At 40.3% G+C, this 19,804-nt stretch overlaps 1 protein-coding gene across 2 annotated transcripts in view; it reads left to right on the forward strand.

The window, feature by feature from the left end:
* Positions 1 to 19,430, forward strand: part of NLK (nemo like kinase) — a 147,110-nt gene extending 127,680 nt beyond the window's left edge. Inside the window, exons 7-12 of one of the 2 annotated variants that reach the window (XR_007131608.1) lie at positions 1,485 to 1,586; positions 9,329 to 9,415; positions 15,192 to 15,390; positions 16,287 to 16,380; positions 17,641 to 17,767; positions 18,871 to 19,430. Coding sequence is in view for 1 of the 2 variants with exons in the window: in XM_047756759.1 (XP_047612715.1) it covers positions 1,485 to 1,586; positions 9,329 to 9,415; positions 15,192 to 15,390; positions 16,287 to 16,380; positions 17,641 to 17,695 (537 nt within the window). In the remaining variant the exon portion in view is untranslated. Of the gene's footprint in view, positions 1 to 1,484; positions 1,587 to 9,328; positions 9,416 to 15,191; positions 15,391 to 16,286; positions 16,381 to 17,640 lie in introns of both variants that reach the window. The other variant, XM_047756759.1, reaches the window with a different exon arrangement.
* Positions 19,431 to 19,804: the final 374 nt, after the last annotated feature.

Genomic DNA, 19,804 nt, shown 5'->3' on the forward strand with positions numbered 1-19,804 from the left:
GATATCTCATTTTCTAGAGAAATACATAGGTCTTGAATTTGCCAATCTGATGTACCCACTAAAGGAGAACTCACATCTATCTGTCATCAGTGTATTTTGGGGTGAGAAATCAAGATCTAAAATAGGAATAGAGTCTAACTTCTAAATGGAAATAGGTGTTTTCTTTAGCATTTCCTCTTTACTTTTGAGAAATAAATACCCTGTGTACTGTAATAGCAGTAGACTTCATAAAGATGTTACTCATCCATGGAACTAACCCATTTTGGGCAACTCTCGCAGTATGTCCATTTGTTTTCATGAGCCAGTCATTCCCTTCTGCTCTTTTTAGAGGTCCAAGAGTACTGCCAGGATACTTTTCCCAAAAAGCTTTGTGTAGAGATCTTTAATTCTGTGCAAAAATAGCTACCTGAGTGTCTCCATTATCCTGGAGGGCAGTGATGCTGATGGCTACCCCATGGTTTAGTTAAGTGCAAAAAATAGTGCTTTATATTTGGCAGCCCCAGAATCAGGAAAAGCAGTATTCTCTGGGTAAAAATTTTCTTTCCTGGAGGAATCCAAATGAAATGTTATTGCTAATTGGGTTATGAAGTTAGAACAATGATAGCACTACAGAAAATTGTTAAGATAGTTTGCTACCTACAAAGACTTCTTTGTGAGACCATTGTTACTGGTCTCTGTTATTGTGGTGACTAATTAGATGTGGCCTTATGCAGTGTCATAGTTTTCTGAGTACCACAGTTTTTCTCCAGCATAAGAGATTTCTAGCAAAACTAGAATGTAAAGGGTATGTACTGGCCCAAACTTAGCTTTTACCTCAGGTGCGAGTGTTCTGAGTATTTACTAAATCATAGCTGCCTGGTTTGTGGACTAGCTAGCTCCTTGATGAGCGTGAATCCATTTGAAGCATCAAAATCCATTCATTAACTGTTGAAACAGAATAGTCATTAGCCATCACTAAAAGAGCTATAGTTGCCAAAACTATTATATATTATATATATTATATTATATAATATATATATATATATATTTTTTTTTTAGGGCCACACCTATGGCATATGGAAGTTCCCAGGCTAGGGGGTTGAATCAGAGCTGCAGCTGCTGGCTTACACTGAAGCCACAGCAACACCAGGTCCAAGCCGCATCTTTGACCTACACCACAGCTCACAGCAATGCTAGGTCCTTAACCCGCTGAGCAAGGCCAGGGATTGACCCTCATCCTCATGGATTCTAGTCGGGTTCATTATCACTGAGCCACAACAGGAACTCCCTGTTTTCTATACTTTTATCACATGGATTCATAGTAAACTTCTCTCTTTTTTTTTTAATAGCCTAGAAAGTGAGAGTAGGGGCTTCTACCAGTTAATCTGGAATTTGCCTTAAGGTTTTCCCCCCCAAAATTTGGTCCTCATCTCTCAGGCTTTAAGGGTAATGAGAAGTTGTTTCCTTGCGCTTACCCTCCGTCTGTATTTCATGTTTCCTCGTAGTTGGATTTGATCACAGATCTCTTGGGCACACCATCGCTGGAAGCAATGAGGACGGCTTGTGAAGGCGCTAAGGCACACATACTCAGGGGTCCTCATAAACAGGTAAAAGCAGAGGGAGGGGCTCTGTATTTGGTAACTATCTGTTTGGGCAGAGCTTCCCGCCAACTGAATAATGAAATGAGAATCTTCAAACAAAAACATTACTTGTAGGTTTTATTTATTTTTTGATGTTACGGCCATAAGTAAGAAAATGTTAAAATATTTGTCAAACCAAATTAAATATAGTGATTCCCAGTGCTGTAGAAGAAAGTAAATATTTTGTAGCCCCTTTGCTAATAAATGACCCCTGGCTTTTGTCTCCTGGTTTTTGATGTGTCTGGGGAAAGTTTGTGGGGGGTAGAGCTTTGACCTCAGTGCCACAACCTCATGCATGTATTATCAAGGTATCCTTTCCGTATACTGAGCCAAAATACCTGGTATCTCATTCCAGCCAGAAAGGTGAAGCTGTTTCTGTTGCACTCTTGCCACAAACACAGAATCAGATGTGAATGTTGTTAGAAGTATGAAGAGCAGTTGCCAGATTTGCACTGATCAGTATTACTTGCCACCAGCCAAGTCACTGCTGAGAAAGACAAAATGGTTATTACCGCCATCCTGTTGATTTAACAGCATTTTTTAGAAGCACTTTCCTAATCTCCCTTGGACAAAACAGCTTAATGATGTGAAGAGTGAGTAAGGGGAGTGCTTTTCTAGGATCAACAAACCAAAACAGACAAGAGAGGGTTTGAACAAGAAGACTTGGCAACGAACTCTCCTGGGCTTTGCCTTGCTTTCTTTTAAACTGGGCATTTAGATGATCTGCTTGATCATTAAATCTGGTCGATCTAATTTATGGACCAAATGACAGACCAAGTTTGACACTTCTCTCAAATCACCCACCAGCCAATTGGTCAAGGCCTTGCCTTTCCCTTGTCATTCCCTCTCTGTGATTCTCATATGAGTCCAGAGTTTCCATTTACACAGGCAAAAAGGGTATTGGGTCAAAACGCGTTATCGTCTAAAACCAGCCCGAACCAGCAAGTGTAGATTTACTACTAGAGATGGAGGTGCTGGTGTTTATATAGCCCCCTGCTGGTCATATCCTTCTATTGCATTTAGTTTATGCGCATGAAATAACATGGGCCCTGACACACCCCGAGAAGAGCACAGTAAAGCTCACCTAGAGGAAGGTTCTATATTAATAGAAGGAATGAACAGGGTCTTTTATGTTCAATTTATTGGTTAGTATCAGGAATGCTAATTTATCAATACCTGGCACATGTATCTTCAAAGCAGATTTTTTTAAAAAATTCATTTGTATATGTGCAAATACTACGTGAGTACCTATAAAATAAAAATTTTACAAAGTTAGACATCCTTAGCTACCCCTCACATGCCATCCTAGTGTCTTTTGGATTAATTTGAGAATATCTTTCCAGACAGTTTTCTATGCATTTATTTACATACATTCATATAGACAGAAACATATGTTCTATTTGTTGGAACCTTTTAAAAAATATAAGTATACATACACAGAAGGAGACCCTAATTGGCTGTCTTCTTAAGGTCACAGATTACTGCCTCAATATACTTAATGTTGGTTGATTGACATATATACTTCCATGTGGTATATCACTCAGGACTCTTTCTAGTTTAAGTTAAAACTGACTTAAGCATGAAGTTCCCTGGTGGCCTAGCAGTTAAGAACTCATTGTTATTGCCATGACTCAGGTTCAATCCCTGGCCCAGGAACTTCTGCATGCCACAGACACATCTAAGGAAAAAAAGGGGGGGAAAAAAAAAAAAACCAAAACCTGACTTAAGCAAAAAAGGAACTTACTGGCTCTTATCACTGAAAAGTCTTGAGCTATACCACTGACTTCAGGCTCTGCCAGATTCAGGTAGTCACATGATGTTTTGTGCCAGGAATCTGACTCTCTTATGTTCTGTTTTCCTGTGTATTAGCTTCATTTTCAGACCAGCTTTCCCCCATGTGTTTTGCAAAAATGGAACTAGCAGTCTAAGCCTATATTGTATTAGCATATCAATCCTTCAGGAAAGAGCTTTCCCAAATAGAGCCAGAAAAATATCTTGAAGCCTTCTGATTCAGTTAGGAATGTGTTTTGTTATGAGTCGTAGAAAATCTTGCTTATAATAGCTTAAAGAAATAGAAGTTTATTTTTTCCTCATATCATGAAGACCAGAGGTAGGCAGTCTGATGGTGGCATAGCACCTCAATTACGGCATGGAAGATCTAATTTTTTTCCTTCCTTTCTGCTCTGCCATCTTTAGAATGTTGATCATACTCTCTTGCTTATTGCTTCGTGGTCACAAAATGGCTTGTCCAGAAATCATATCCATATTCAAAGCAGGAAAATGGAGGAATGAGGGAGCACTAGCAGTATCTATTCCCTTTATCAGGAAAGCAAAAGTTTTCCTAGAAGCCTGCCTACCAGACCTCTACTTGTATGTCATTATCCAGAACTGTGTGATAATGTGGCCTCCCAGATGCAAGACAGGCTTTAAAAATGTGTCTCTTCTATCCCATATAATGAAAGTAGATAAAGGATAAAGGACTTGGGGGTCTTGGTAGGTTAGCCATTCCAGTGGCTGTTCCCAACCTGTTTTAGGCCATGTTTCCATCCTGGAACCAGTAATATATCATCTGATTGGCCAAGCCTGGGTCAGGTGCCCATTCTTAGAGCTGGGAGATTGAAATCAAGCCCAGCCAAACCTCTTGATTTGAGAGCTAGAAAGGGAATGTTTCCCTAAAGGTCAGGAAATGATGGGCAGACAGAAAAACTGTATGGTTTTTGGTTTTTGGTTTTTTTGTCTTTTCTAGGGCTGCTCCCGCGGCATATGGAGGATCCCGGGCTAGGGGTCTAATTGGAGCTGTAGCCACTGGCCTACACCACAGCCACAGCAACACTGGATCCGAGCTGAGTCTGCAACCTACACCACAGCTCACAGCAACACCGGATCCTTAACCCACTGAGCAAGGCCAGGGATCGAACCCGCAACCTCATGGTTCCTAGTCGGATTCGTTAACCACTGCGCCACGACGGGAACTCCTTTTTTCATTTGTCTCTTTTCTACAACTCAAAATCTTGGATGAAGGGAATCTTAGCTGCCATGGCCCGGGTGTCTATTAAGACAGATACCTGTTGAGGCATGGCCCTGTTGATAAAATTGAAAAGTCTATTTTCAGCCCTTAGTCGCTTTGTTCATCTTTTATAAGATGTAGATCTTCATTTTTACTTAACTATTCTCAGCTAGTTGTGTCAGAAATAGGTAAAATACTTTCACTGAGGTAGAAATAGTCTTGTCTCCTAACAGAGACCTTATCTTACAGTTAAGAGAATCAGAGTATGCTACAGAGTTCATTCAATTCAAACTTCTTGGAACTGTCCTACACTTTTGGTGGGAACATAAATTGGTACAACCACTATGGAAAACAGTATAGAGTTTCCTCAGAAAACTAAATATAGAACTACCATATGATCCAGCAATCCCACCCTTGGGCATATATCCAGACAAAACTATAATTCAAAAAGATACATACATCTGCATGTTCATATCAGCCCTATTCACAATGGCCAAGACATGCAAACAACCTAAATGTCCATCGACAGATGAATGGATGAAGAAAATGTGTACATATATACAGTGGAATACTGCTCGGCCATAAAAACAAAATAATGCCATTTGCAGCAACGTGGATGCAACCAGAGATTATCATACTAAGGGAAGTAGGTCAGAAAGAGAAAAACAAATAACATGATAGAACTTAAATGCAGAATCTAAAATATGGCACAAATGAACAGAAACAGACTCAGACGTAGCAACAGACTTGTGGGCACCAAGGGGAAGGGGGAGGGAGTGGGATGGACTAGGAGTTGCAAACTCCATGCAAACTGTTACAGTTAGAATGGATAAGCAGTGAGGTTCTACTGTATAGCACAGGGAATTATATCCAATCTCCTGGGATAGACCATGATGGAAGATAATATAAGAAAGGAAATGTATTTTTATGTATGACTGGGTCACTTTGCTGTATGGCAGAAATTGGCACAATATTATAAGTCAACTATATTCTAATAAAAAATTAAAAACAAACTTCTTTTCAGATGGAGGTTTCATTTGTATTAACCTCAGAGTGTTTTGCTCTAATGCACTGCACATGGTGCAACTCAATTCACTCTGCAGGCACGATTGTGGCGTCTCTCCTGCCAGGTGAAAACTGTTAGGAAGAGCTAACAGGCCTTGCTTAACCTGGCTTCCTCTGCTGCAGTGACCACACTCTGCAGTTGGCTCATGATGACTGTGGCACGCCATCTAGGGACTCTCACCCGGGTCCGGAAGCTCATCCTTGCTTCATTTCACTGGCAATTAATCATAGTCATTAACAGAGCACTCTTTATAACCCTTCCTGTCCTCGTGATACAGCACTGGCACCCACTCACTCCTACGTTGTATAAATGACTTATAAACTTGCAGAACAAACAGAAATGGATGGGTATATTTTAATGAGAGGACTAATGTGTGTATTAGGGGAATTGGCAAAAACTTTTTTCCAAATGAGATATTTAGAGATATTCCTAAGCATTCTATTTTCCAAATGAGATATTTAGAGATATTCCTAAGCATTCTCTTTTTTTCCAAATGAGATATTTAGAGATATTCCTAAGCATTCTATTTTTTCTTATTCAAATTGATTCTCTTATACTTGATGAGAAATATTATAAACTTCTCTAGATTCTAGTACCCTGAACCCAAGTGGGTTGGTAAATTAGAGGGGAAGAAATGGAATTAGAAGTGCACCATATCAGAGTTCCCGCTGGGGCGGAACAGGATCGGCGGCATCTCTGTAGGTCAGGACGCAGGTTCAATCCCTAGCCCAGTGCAGTGGGTTAAGGATCCAGCATTGCTGCAGCTGCAGCATAGGTTGTGACTACAGCTTGGATCTGGTTCCTGGCCAGACAACTCCATATGCTGTGGGGTGGCCAAAAATGGGGAGTGGGGGGAAGCAGCATTTCTAGTATTACATCTTTCCTGTGGAGCCATTACTAATGGTTATCATTCTGGAGAGGTACTGTGTAACTAACTCTTCTTTTTCTCTATGCCTTTTTGTGTGTGTGTCCTTTTTTAGGGCTGCACCTGCGGCATATGGAAGTTCTCAGCTAGGTGTTGAATCAGAGCTGCAGCTGTTGGCCTACACCACAGCTCGTGGCAACGGCAGATCCTTAACCCAGTGAGCGAGGCCAAGGATTGAACCTTCATCCTCATGGATACTAGTTGGGTTTGTAACCAATAAGCCACGATGGAAACGCCTCTTTGTGCCTCCTTTTAACATGCATATTAAAATGGAAAAGGAACAAGCATAAAAATGTTTAGGCTGAAAGGAAGCTTAAGCTTAGTTTTAATGTATTTGTTGGGGTGTACTTCCGTAAAGAATAAAATTGGGGGTAAATTTAAAAAGTTTTGGGTAGCCTTAGACATCCATTCTAGATTTTCACAAACCCCCCATCCCATTTCCCGTCGTCCTTAAGTCATGCAGTTTGCCTTCTAATTTGTTTCCTATTCTCTATTCAACAGCCTCTGGAACTACTTGTTTATGTGTTTTCCTTGCCCAGAGAGATGTTACTTGTCTTTGTTGTCCCAGCAGCCAGCCCAGGGCCTGCATTTGGATGATTAGCAATGATGTTGGTAGGTAGGCAGGTCCGTACTGGTGCAGTCTAAGAGGTGAGAAAGCCAAAGTTCACATGACTCATCTGAGTCTAGGGATGGCAAGGTTAGAATTTGAAACCACGTCCTCTAGTACTCATTCCAGTATTCCCTTCCCTGTGCTATAACCTGCCTCCACCACAAACATGGGATAAGGGCTAGATTCACTTTGAGAGTGGAAAGAAAAGAATTGCCTATGGAGAGACATTTTGGTCTGTAAAATGGGCCTGAATTTGGCTGCCAAGCTGCACAAGCCAGTGAAAAAGAGGGCAGCAATTGACAATCAAGAATCAGAATCTTTCAAGAATATCTAATTGCTTCATTTTACACAGTAAAAAATTCTTAGGGGTTCCCACTACGGCACAGTGGGTTGAGAATCCAACTGCCATGACCTGGGTCACTGCGGAGGTGTGAGTTTGATCCTGGGCCCAGCGCAGTGGGTTAAAGGATCCAGTGTAGGTCACAGCTGTGGACTGGATTCAGTCCCTGGACCAGGGAACTTCTATATGTGTGGGTAGTGCCATTAGGAAAAAGAATTCTCGGGAGTTCCCGTTGTGGCGCAGTGGAAGTGAATCCAGCTAGCAATCATGAGGTTTAGGGTTCTATCCCTGGCCTCACTCAGGGGGTTAAGCATCTGGGGTTGCTGTGAGCTGTGGTGTAGGTCACAGACACTGCTCAGATCCCAAGTTGCTGTGGCTGTGGTGTAGGCTGGCAGCTGCAGCTCTGATTGGGTCCCTAGCCTGAACCTCCATATGCCGCATGTGCAGCCCTAAAAAGCAAAAAAAAAAAAAAAAAAAATTCTCAGGGAAGATGTATGTACATTAAAGTTGTAAGTTAAAACCTCTTCCCCATTCTTCACAATCCCCCCTCCCTTATCTTAATACAAATAATTTCAGAGCTGCCATAGACTTACATATGTTTAAGAAAACATGTAAATACACCAAGGAGTAGTAAGTTGGTCTACAAGTATTAGAATGCCAACGATATATAAACTCTGTGCACATACTGCTTTTTATCTGAATAATCCTATCATGTAGCATACAATTTTAGAACTAAAGTAAACTTCAGAGATCGAGTCCAGCCTTCTCATTTTACACCTAAGGATCATGAAATTCAGACTTATTCACGTATCTAATTAGTTAACTAGAATCCCCCCATCTCCTCTTGTTTCCTAACACTACTGTCCTGAAGAAAACATGTGTAAGGTGAATAATTACCTTCTGATAATTGTGTCTTGTTGGGTGTTCCTGTATGGCTTAGCTGAGGGAAGGAAGCGTGCAGCTCTGCCTCCTTTTTACATCTGTATGTAAAATACTTGATGTTGGTAGTTATCATAGGATTCTGAAGCTGTGGATTGAGATATGGCACCTTTTAGTGTTACTTGTGTGAGACAGAGTAGTGATGCTTTTCACCTGCTCTGTCCCCGACTTTCCAAGCAGCGACATAGAAGCCTTACATGCTTGGCAGCTTCTTTGGTCCTTAGAGCCATCCCCCTGCCTCAGTGCCAGAGGATTAGATAAGTGCATGTGGATATGCTGGCCACTTATAATTATTGCGTAGTCAGCCCTAAAGGTACTACAGGTGGAACCAGCAAAAGCTGTGTCATACTTAGATTCTATAAATTCCTGAGTGTTCTAAAGCTCCTTTCGTGTTTTAGCAACTTTACGTTAATTTTGCCATAAGACATAGAATTTACATGCTTAACATTGCACGTGGCTAAGGTTTTAAATCTTTTTTTTTTTCCTCCCATCCCTAGGCACATTTGGTCTCCCATCTTGCCAAAGCGTGCACAAATATAAGGCTAACAGGAGTTCTATCTTTACAGGATTAGCTTTCATTTTTCATAGGCTCTTTCGTGCTCTGATACAGTGGATAATCATGCAATATAAAATATGCCACTAAAAGTCAATGGTGGTGGTTGCTTTTGAAGACTGGTTATGAGGGGAACACTCATTGCCTTTGAGTTGAGACTCAGGTGCCCACGTCTTTTGAGCTGGGTACTTACCTTTGTCATAAATTGGCTGTATTTCATGTCTACTTACACACAGACTCACCTATTTGAATTCTGTATTTTTTCACAGCCATCTCTTCCTGTACTTTATACCCTGTCCAGCCAGGCTACACATGAAGCTGTTCATCTCCTTTGCAGGATGTTGGTCTTTGATCCAGTAAGTAGTATTTGCTTTTATATTTTTGTAATGAATTAAATCTGTGTGTTTTCTAAGAAAAACAGCCTGGCTTTGAATAAGAGGACAATGTAAATGACGTGTCGAAAGATCAACTTCATCTCCCAGTTCTGTGTGTGTCATGCTCCCCCATCACACAGAAGTTTGATTATTAACACATTGGAGTCGAGGGGAGGGGGGATAAGGAATTGTACCATCCTTATTTATTCTCAGTATTTGTAAAAGGAGCTTGACACCAAGTTAAATTAGGGAAAAAACACTTAACATTATTTGAAAAAATCTGCCCATTGTATTGCATAAGGAAATGTTTACTCTGGGTTGTTGAGATGATAGCTTTTCCAGATGCCATTTCTAGAAATTTGACTCTTCTAGGGTAAAGTTCAGTTCTTCATTTATTCATTCAAAGAATATTTTTTATTCACCTTTGTACCAATAACTGTTGTCAAGGAAGGCTAAGAAACTGAAGCATTTAGAAAATTTTACTTGCTGAGAGTACTTGGATGTCACCAAATACAAAACACAATAGGTATTTAAAGAGGAAAAATACCCACAAAATTATGTTATTCAGTTTACATTGGTTTGTTCATGATAAGAAAACAGCAACTCTCACATGATTATTTAATCCACAAAGGTCGGAATGATCTTCAGATGTCAGCATAACAAAGATGGGGTGAAAAAAAATTGTTAGGGAGTCCAGGTTTGTGGTAAACAGTCAAGGTTTTATTATTTGTGGGACCAGAACCAATCAGAGAGACCAAGTTATTTTTATTCCATCTCAGGGTACAAAGTGGATTTTTGGTTGGTTGGTATTTGCATTTGTTTCCTTTCGTTTGTTTACTTTGGCGTGTGAGGTGTTTGGTGATGTGGAAAGCAGGACAAAGTGGCAGTGCTCGTTCCCACAGTCCCTCCTCGTGGTCACGTTCCTGCCATTATAGACAGTTTGAGCCACATAACTTGTTGAATGAGCCAGTGATTTAGTGTCATTAGTGTAATACTTTATTTGGCTGTTTTATCTACATAGCTAATGGCAATGTGGATTAGTGCATAAAGACCTCTTGCATGGTTAACAAAACTAGAGGCACATGAACTTCAGGTTGCAAAAGTAATTTCTGTCTACCCATAGAGTTCTAAAGGCCCAGAGATTAAAATTTATTTTTATGTGTCAGAAATGGTATTCTCTATTAGTTCTATTTAGATTAGGAACCAAGAACTGTGTGTGATTCACCTGTACCACTTTTCTTTGTTTTTTGGTCTCTTTGCCTTTTCTAGGGCCGCACTCACAGCATATGGAGGTTCCCAGGCTAGGGGTCGAATCGGAGCTGTAGCCGCCCGCCTACACCAGAGCCACAGCAACCCAGGATCCGAGCCGCGTCTGCAACCTACACCACAGCTCACGGCAATGCCATATCCTTAACCCACTGAGCGAGGCCAGGAATGGAACTTGCAACCTCATGGTTCCTAGTCGGATTGGTTAACCACTGAGCCACGATGGGAACTCCTACAAGCAGTATTTTTAAAGCACAACAATAATTGTTAGGAATTTAGAAGTCACTTTTTTCATTTGAACAAAAACATCTTTTACCTTGCATATGTACGTCTTCCTGTCATCATTCTTTACATTCTTTAAAAAAAAAAAAAGTACACATGTACTTTAACCCAAAGGTATTTATACATTTTGTAAACTGTTTATTGATGGCTGGATATATCAAAATTATGTTGTCCAGATATCTAAAGACTGCTTATTAATTCAGATCAATACTAATACTTAACTAATACTAATACTTAATGTAAAATAATGAGATTAAAACTTAAGTTAACACATTAGGTCTTTATGATTTGTAGCATACACAAAACTAATTTCTTTCTAGAAGTACATTACTATTATCATTCATCTAATTTAGTTGAACACATAATTTTGCAATTCCATAATCTTAGACAGTGATATTAGTTTATCTGATCAGCAAAACCAGTAGGAAAAAAAATCAGATTCAAAATAATTTGTCTTTTTATGAGACAACAAATTCCAAATTTATATAAGCTAGAATATTATATTAGCATTATTTGTACATGGAAGTAAAATCAGAAAGGAAACAGATGTTTTTAAATTTTTACAACTATTAACTCAGACTGATTTGTCCAAAGAGTCATTTTGCATTCAATTATCTTATACAGTTATATTCCAGATAGTAAAACTTCTAAGTTGTGGAGTTTCCCTTGTAGCTCAGCTGTAACAAACCTGACTGGTATACTTGAGAAGGCAGGTTCGATCTCTAGCCTCACTCAGCAGGTTAAGGATCTGGCATTGCTGCAAGCTGCAGCATAGGCCACAAACATGGCTCAGATCCTGTGTTGCTGTGGCTGTGGTCAGGCTGGCAGCTGCAGCTCCGATTCGACCTCTCCCTGGGAACTTCCATATGAGGCCCTAAAAAAAAGAAAAGGAAAAAAAAAGAAAAAGAAAACTTCTAAATTGTTTAAGATGAATGTTTTTTTGCTTACTTTGTAACCTAGTAATCAAGAGTATTATTTTAACTCAAAATTAAAGCCTTGTTTTTCTTTTCTTCTTTTTTTGCCACATCTATGGCATGTAGAAGTTCCAGCACCAGGGATTGAACCCATGGCACAGCTGTAACCAGAGCCACAGTTGTGACAACAGTGGATCCTTAACCTGTTGAGCCACAAGGGAACTCCAAAGCTTTTTTTTATTATTATTATTCTTTTGAGAGCCACACCCTCAGCATATGGAGCTGCATCTGCATCCAGTGCCACAGCTCATAGTAGCACTGGATCTTTAACCCACTGAGCAGGGCAGGGATCAAACCTCATGGATACTAATCAGGTTCATTACCACTGAACCACAACGGGAATGCCTCCAAAGCTTTTTTAAATCTCTGAGTTACAACTTGGGCAAGAAAAAGTTTCTAAAGAGCCAAAATATTTTATTCATGAGGAAGAATAATGTCTTCAAATTTTTGCATTTCTTTTATATGCCTTTAATGTGTTAATATTGTTTCTAAAGGCCAGTTGGAATAGGAGTTTGCTGTTTGATTTTTAAGAGATTTCATAATATATTAACTTCCTGCAGAAGTATACAAAGTACATCGGTTTATGGAGTTCCTGTCATGGCTTAGCAGTGACAAGCCCAGCTAGTATCTGTGAGGATGCAGGTTCGATCCCTGGCCTCACTCAGTGGATTAAGGATCCAGCAATGCCATGGGCTGTGCTGTAGGTTACAGACTCGGCTTGAGTCTGACGCTGCTGTGGCGTAGGCTGGCAGCTTACAGTTCTGACTCAACCCCTAGCCTGGGAACTTCCATATGCCAAGGGTGTGACCCTAAAAAGACAAAAAAAAAAAGTACATCAATTTATATTTGTAAAATAGAAATTTTTATCACTCATTCAAAACAAGAAGAGCTAGTTTTGATAAAGCAACAAAATCTAGGATAGAAACAGTGTCCATATCTATTACAAATTTTGATTTGTAAGATAAGGAGTTTCTGTTGGGGCTCAGAGGTTAACGAACCTAACTAGTAAACATGATGTGGCAGGTTCAATCCCTGGCCTTGCTCAGTGGGTTAAGGATCCGGCGTTGCCTTGAGCTGCAGATGTGGCTCGGATCCTGAGTTGCTATGGCTGTGGCTTAGGCCAGCGGCTACAGCTCTGATTGGACCCCTAGCCTGGGAACCTCCATATGCCTCGGGTGCAGCCCTCAAAAGACAAGAGACAAAAAAAAAGAAAGAAAAGAAAGAAACAACATGTGATTAACATATCTAGGACAGGAGTTCCCAGGCACATTGGGTTAAGAATCCAACTGCAGTGGCTTGGGGGAAAAAAAGATATCTAAGACATAATTATGCACCATTAGTTCCTTCAAAAGAACATTACTACTAAATCTTTGAAATTTTGTACTTTTTTTTCTGAATTTATTAGCGTAACAGTTTTTCTTTTCAGGGTTCATACCTCTTACAAACGACTGTATCCTTTCTTCAGCCTTGTCGCAAAAGTCCCAAAGAGACTTTCGTTTGTTTAGGGAAATGAACGTTGATCATTACATTTCTAGGGATTTGATTTACTTTTTGTTCAAAGGTTTCTCTTAGGTAAAACACTTGAGAGGCCCCCATACTGGTACACACAGGACGTAAAAACAGAGCATGCCGTCCATAGTTAGAAAAACACCAAAGTCTCTTCAGCTCTGCATCTGAAATTTCAGGAAGTATCACACAGACAAACAAAAAAAGACTTAACAGGGGCACCAGATTCCATCTGTGGTGTCAGCTGACAGGGACCCAGTTTCTGACATCTGCCACCTGACATTAATGACTTCATGATCATATGATAAAATTAAAACCCAGATTCAGTCCCTGCTGCCACCAGCATGGACATGATCAGCCATGCTCAGGCAGAAACAGAAACAGACTTGGCCAGTCACCAGATTTAGTGGACAGAAGCCAAAGAGCTCAATGCCACCTGTGAGACTGGCCGGTGATGCTGAGGACTCAGAGGGCCCAGAGGCAGCCAAGGTGCACTGTCATTTCTTTGGGTTCTGACCTTTACCCCAGTGGAACCTCTAGGAAGAGCTGGACTCATTGAGGAAAAACAAGTTGAGTTGCTAAGTGTGCTAGTGAGTCAGACTTTAGAGGGCTGCATTTATCAAACTGTAATAGTCAGTGAAAGGAACAAAACCAGGGTTAGCAAGTTTACCTTCCTCTCTTCATGGTGGATAAACACGGCTTTCTATTGAGATTATCACATCCTGAAAGGTCACGACATGCCTTTCAACATCAGCATAGCGAAAAATCAGAGATAAAGTGGTTTTTTAGGGAATCCAGGTTTATGGGAAGTAGTTGAGATTTTGTTATTTGGGGGACTAGAACCAGTTGGAGTGGTCCAGTTATTTTGGTTTGCGTGCAAACGGTTTTCTTTTTTTTCAGTTGTGTTATATGACGTGCTGGATCATATTGGAAGCAGGGCAGAGTGTCAGGTTTTGTTCTACTCCACTATCGAGCCATCCTTAAATCCTTCAAAATCCACTTTTTCTCAATAGTACTTACATGTCCACGGAGTTAAAAGTAGGGACCACTTTCTTCTTTTTTTAATGGAGAAATGAGTTTAGAAGTTCATGGTTTATGTAATCTAAAACTAGTATACTGAATAGTCTGATCTGAAGTGCCAGAAAACCCCAGGCTGCTGATATTCACACTGCTGATATCAAAACATGGCCTTCAGGCCATTATCTGTGCCTAACTCCAGCAGCTTTCAGGTAGGCTTTTGCCGTAAGTTGACTTGGTATTCCACCAGTTTGAAGCAGCTTTGTAAAACTGACCCCTGATCACATCTCTTCTAAATGCTGAGACATGTTTCGAAAATGTAACTGTTATTTAAAATGTAAACATATTCCCTCCAAAGCTTTACATATTTAAATGTCCTGATATTTGTCATTTTTGGCCCTGCACAGACTATTTCAAGGTAGGAGCTTTTCAGGATTTAGCAGAAAGTCATTTCTAAGTGCTTTCTGGTGATATGTGGTGGTTTGTAACAGGAGTTTGTCATCTTAAAGTCATATATTCCCTCTTCTGCTCCATTACCCACCTCTGAACTCAATCTCCCTTCTTCTTACCACCTACAATTATCCCCGTACTCAGGATGTACGTAAATTACATATACACTGTGCAAAGCAGTCACTGTGGCTTGTGAAAGATCCTGTGTGGACAGTCATGTTTATCTGTAGTGTTGATGTGCTGGTCTCTAAATCTGATTTCAGTCCAAAAGAATATCCGCTAAGGATGCCTTAGCCCACCCCTACCTAGATGAAGGGCGACTACGCTATCACACGTGCATGTGTAAATGTTGCTTTTCCACTTCGACGGGAAGAGTTTATACCAGTGACTTTGAGCCCGTCACCAACCCCAAATTTGATGACACTTTTGAGAAGAACCTCAGTTCTGTTCGACAGGTTAAAGGTGAGTATCTTTTTCTGGCCTTTGGCCAGGCAGGATGACTCATAACATTGTCTGTTACGTGGCCATGAGAAGCTGAGATCTGGATGGTGATCAAAGCTCCTTTACATGTTTATTTTAGAAACTTGCATTATAGCTGTTTATCTAGAGTATATATGCCAAGAAAGCTACACGTGTTGTAAAAACACTGATTTAATATTACATCCAAGGGAAGGTCAGGCAGAGGAATGAACATTTTGTTCTTGTTTTCAAAGCTGACTTAGTGTGATTCAATATATTTAATATGTAATTCACTCAGTGGGATTTCATGGAATGAAACACATTGGACGACTTCTTTATGTAACATGCAAGGTTGTAAAACACATAAACATCCACTGAGCGAGTCATCAGAATTTCTGATGGTCTACTCCAAATTTCCTGACATGATCTCCTGTTGGGGTGGGGGTGAGGGTTAATAATATCCAGAATTCTGAGTGGTTTTAAGTGTCTGCTCAAGGACGTTGTAGAAGAGAAAGTAGTCCCTAAAGTAACTAGCCTGAAACTATATACCTAAATATCATTTGAGGGTTTTAAAGTGACTTTCAAAAAGGCAGTAATTACCAGCAATTTAGAAGAGTTTATTTAGTTACTCTCAAATTTAGAAACCATTTACTCCTGCCCCTGATGGGGTTTCCAGTCCAGGTAATGCCACTTTGGGGGGGGGGGGGGGTGCCTGTGTTTCGCAGCAACTGTCATTTTTGATTTCAGGAAAGTTCCACTGGATTCTGCCTCATAGATGACACGTGTTTGATTTAACCAAACCACTAGGAAACACAGTTTGAGGCTGATTAGCGTTAACCCGAGAATCCACTGCTCCCGGGCCTGTACCTTAACATGTATGATGTTTGTTTTCTCTACAGAAATCATTCACCAGTTCATTTTGGAACAGCAGAAAGGAAACAGAGTGCCTCTCTGCATCAACCCTCAGTCTGCTGCTTTTAAGAGCTTTATTAGGTAACTATATGTATGTAATTCTAACTATCCTGTTAGAAGTAAAAGGATGCCCTTTGTGGCTTTGTTAGCAGATTTCTGGTTTTATTTGTACTAGATAAAAGGTCCAACTGGAAGTTTCTGTTAGGAGTTTGGGCTTTAGTCGAAAGCGTATTCAGAGTGTAAGTGTTTGTTTTTACCCAGCTCCAGTTCACCGTGGTCACGGTGGTCGTTTTTTCCCCAGATGACCATTAGACTGCCTGAGCCGTGTGTGGGGATCCGCCTTCCACCACCGTGCAGCAGCCACGGCCCTGGCGGTGGACACGATCCTCTCGGCTCCCAGACCATCCCCACCACCTTAGTAATAACTGCACACAAGAAAACTATGTTTTCTAGGTGGACTGCCGGGGTATCCTATTTAGAAGAGAAGCCAACAGTCTTATTGGTTAAAGAGCTATAAGCCTCCTCCAGAACTTAGGGAGCCTCATTCTCTTTCTCCTTTCCTTTTCTTTTTCCATAATTCCTTGTATCAGTTAAGTCAGGAGACAGAAACCACACCCAGTAGTAATGTGAACTGGGAAACTTTAATAACACGAAGCATTAACTAGGAAAAGATGGTTAAGTACTAAAAGGGATGAAAGAGGATTCTGAAGAGTCCTGAAGTAGCAGATGCAGAAAGCAGGTGCTCTCTGGACTGAGGGAGAATGGCCAAGGAAGAAACAGAACTCAGAGGAAGCCCCTCCACCCACGGCCTCTTTGGAGGGGATCTGGCTCCCATAGGAACACAGCAGGAGGGTGATGAAGAAACTTCAAAAAGTGGGGGTAGAGCTGATCCATCAGAGAGCCTGCTGGATTGCAAAGAAACTTGCCAGAAAGTTGGGTAGACCGAAGCTGGGCCTTCCACCTCAAACAAACAAACAAAGCATGCCAGACCCGGAAGGGAGGTGGCTTCCTAGTGCTACGGCCTTGCAGGTGCCCTTCCAGCGCCCTCTGCTGACAAAGGCTCACATCCGGTTGGGGGCTCAGGAGAAAGGTGAACAAGATCTGGCTCAGGTATCAAAGCAGGACCCAGGGCGGCTTTGGATCCCAGAGGCCACACCCTTCCTGCCTTTCTCCCTCTCCTTTTCCCTCTCCTCCCTGCTTCTCTTTCCCTACCCCTTGCTTTTCTTTTCACTGGCCTTGACATAGTGTTGAAAGTGATTGAACTTACTGAGGGAGGAAGAGGGGAGTTTGCCTTCTGTGGTAAACACTGCAGCCAAACTCAGCGTGTCTCTTTTCTTCCAGTTCCACTGTTGCTCAGCCGTCTGAGATGCCTCCATCTCCTCTGGTGTGGGAGTGACTGTGGAAGATAATGTACTACTGAAGATGTAATGTAGCTTTCCACTGGAGTCTGGGATTTGCAATTCTGGAGGTTAATCATGCTTGTACTGTAATTTTACTAATGAAGTTTTAAATTAACAACCACTACTTGTATGATATGAATAATATTTAGAAATGTTACTAGACTTTTAATCTTGTAAAGTGGTTGTGCTTTTAGAAGAAAAATATTTTACCCAGAGTTGCACATGTTTTATGAATTTTAGTGCAGCTGTTATGGCTCACCTCAGAACAAAAGAGAATTGAACCAAATTTGGGAGTTTGGGGTTTTGTGTTTTTGTTGTTTTGTTTTTCTTTTTTAAAATGAAGTGAGATTGTTCACACACACATACACAAAGGACAGTAATACATTTTGATATTTGAGCCATTCCTAAAAATTTGGGGTTTTCTAAAACAAAAGAATCTAGAAACCTTGCCTGCGACCAATCATGGAGCCACGAGAGCTGATCGTGGCTGCACCTCGGGGGAGGGGGGGAGGGGGAGGGGCATGCCACCTAATGATCAAGCCCTATAATTAGCTTCTCATTAGAGCCGTGACGGTGATGTGTGCTGTCTAAAATCCAATGTTGTGGGTAGAGAGAATGAGTTTGTGACTAGGAGAGACTCAACTTTTGTTTTCCTTACCCGGTATAAATATATATATATATATTTAATCTATTTTTATTAGAAGTTTTTCTGCTCTTTCTTACATAAAAGAACCCCCAAGCATGCATCTTTCATGTGTGTAAATAATTCATTTCTGGGCTAATTTCAAAAGAACCCCAACATTGCCGTATAGAGAGAGAACTAGCTTGCACATTTTAGGTCTGTGAAATTTTGTGAGACTTTTCCTGCACTGGACAGTAAAATAAATAAAAGACAAAAACAAATTTAAAAAAAAATTAAGCCACAAAAAAAGGCACATAGGGAATTATGTCAAATGTGTTTGTGTCCTTAGGCAAAGCTGTGGGAGTCTTGAAATGTCACAGTAGTAAATAACTTATTACTTTTTGACAAATTCTTTTTTCTGTTGGAACACTGAATTCTTCTGTGCATATGTATATATGAATACAAATTGAAGGCCTCTACCTCCTGGAGTTATACAACTTGGCTTGTTTACCTCCACATGCTGATGATGACTATTTTTTTTTTTTTAAGTTCAATGTGGAGACTTGAAACTTGAATGTCCCTTCCAACTTTTATATTAAAAATAAAAAGACAAGAAAATTGAAGATCGTTTTTCACCTGTACAAGGAATACTAATGGATCGTCTTAAAATTGGTCTAGGAAAAAACCTTGGTGTGTGTTATGGACAATTAACTGTTAAAGTTATTGTAAGTTATCTGTATTTAGCAGAGTATTTTCATCTTGAGTGATCTGAGCTGAATTTGAAGACTATTAATAAGTTATGTTTGGAAGTTTTAACTTCAATGAAGTAATTATTTGCTGTGAAAGAAACAAACATTGAATTACTAAACAAAGATGGTGCAATATCTTTGTTTTTTTTTTATGAGGCTCCTGAGAATCAACCCAACTGAAGCATTTCAATTCACTTGAATGAGAAACGTGTTTAGTATCAAAAGAGCCCAAGAAGACACTGGTGTGAAAGGTACAATCTCAGAGGTTGGTCAATTACCGTGGCACACTTACTGGTCACTTTGTACAATGTAGATTTGAAGTACAGTGGTGAAAACATTAAATGTGACATTTGAAAAAGATGTGTCATCTGTTTTATTTCAATTCCTTTTCTTTGTTTTCTCTTAGTACAGCCTGTATCCCGTGTTTGCAAAGTTTTGAGACATTTCCTATTTATATTTCCATTTCAGACTTTGAGGAAATCAGTTGTGGGTTTTTCAAGATCGCCAAAAACATAATGGTAACTTAGTTAACCAATGTCAAAGATACTGTGATTTAATATATGCAATTTGAAAGTCTTTTTAAATCTTAGAGTCTAATCTGGTGGTTTTCAAACTTTTTTTTTTTTTTTTAAGCACAGAATCCTATTTTCATGTGAATCGAACTCCAGTACTGTGGAGTCCATTATATTAAACAAATAAAAGCGGGCTCCTCTGGGTGCAGCAGACTGTAAGGG

The sequence above is a fragment of the Phacochoerus africanus genome, chromosome 14, assembly GCF_016906955.1.
Source record: "Phacochoerus africanus isolate WHEZ1 chromosome 14, ROS_Pafr_v1, whole genome shotgun sequence".
NCBI classification, from domain to species: Eukaryota; Metazoa; Chordata; class Mammalia; order Artiodactyla; family Suidae; genus Phacochoerus; species Phacochoerus africanus.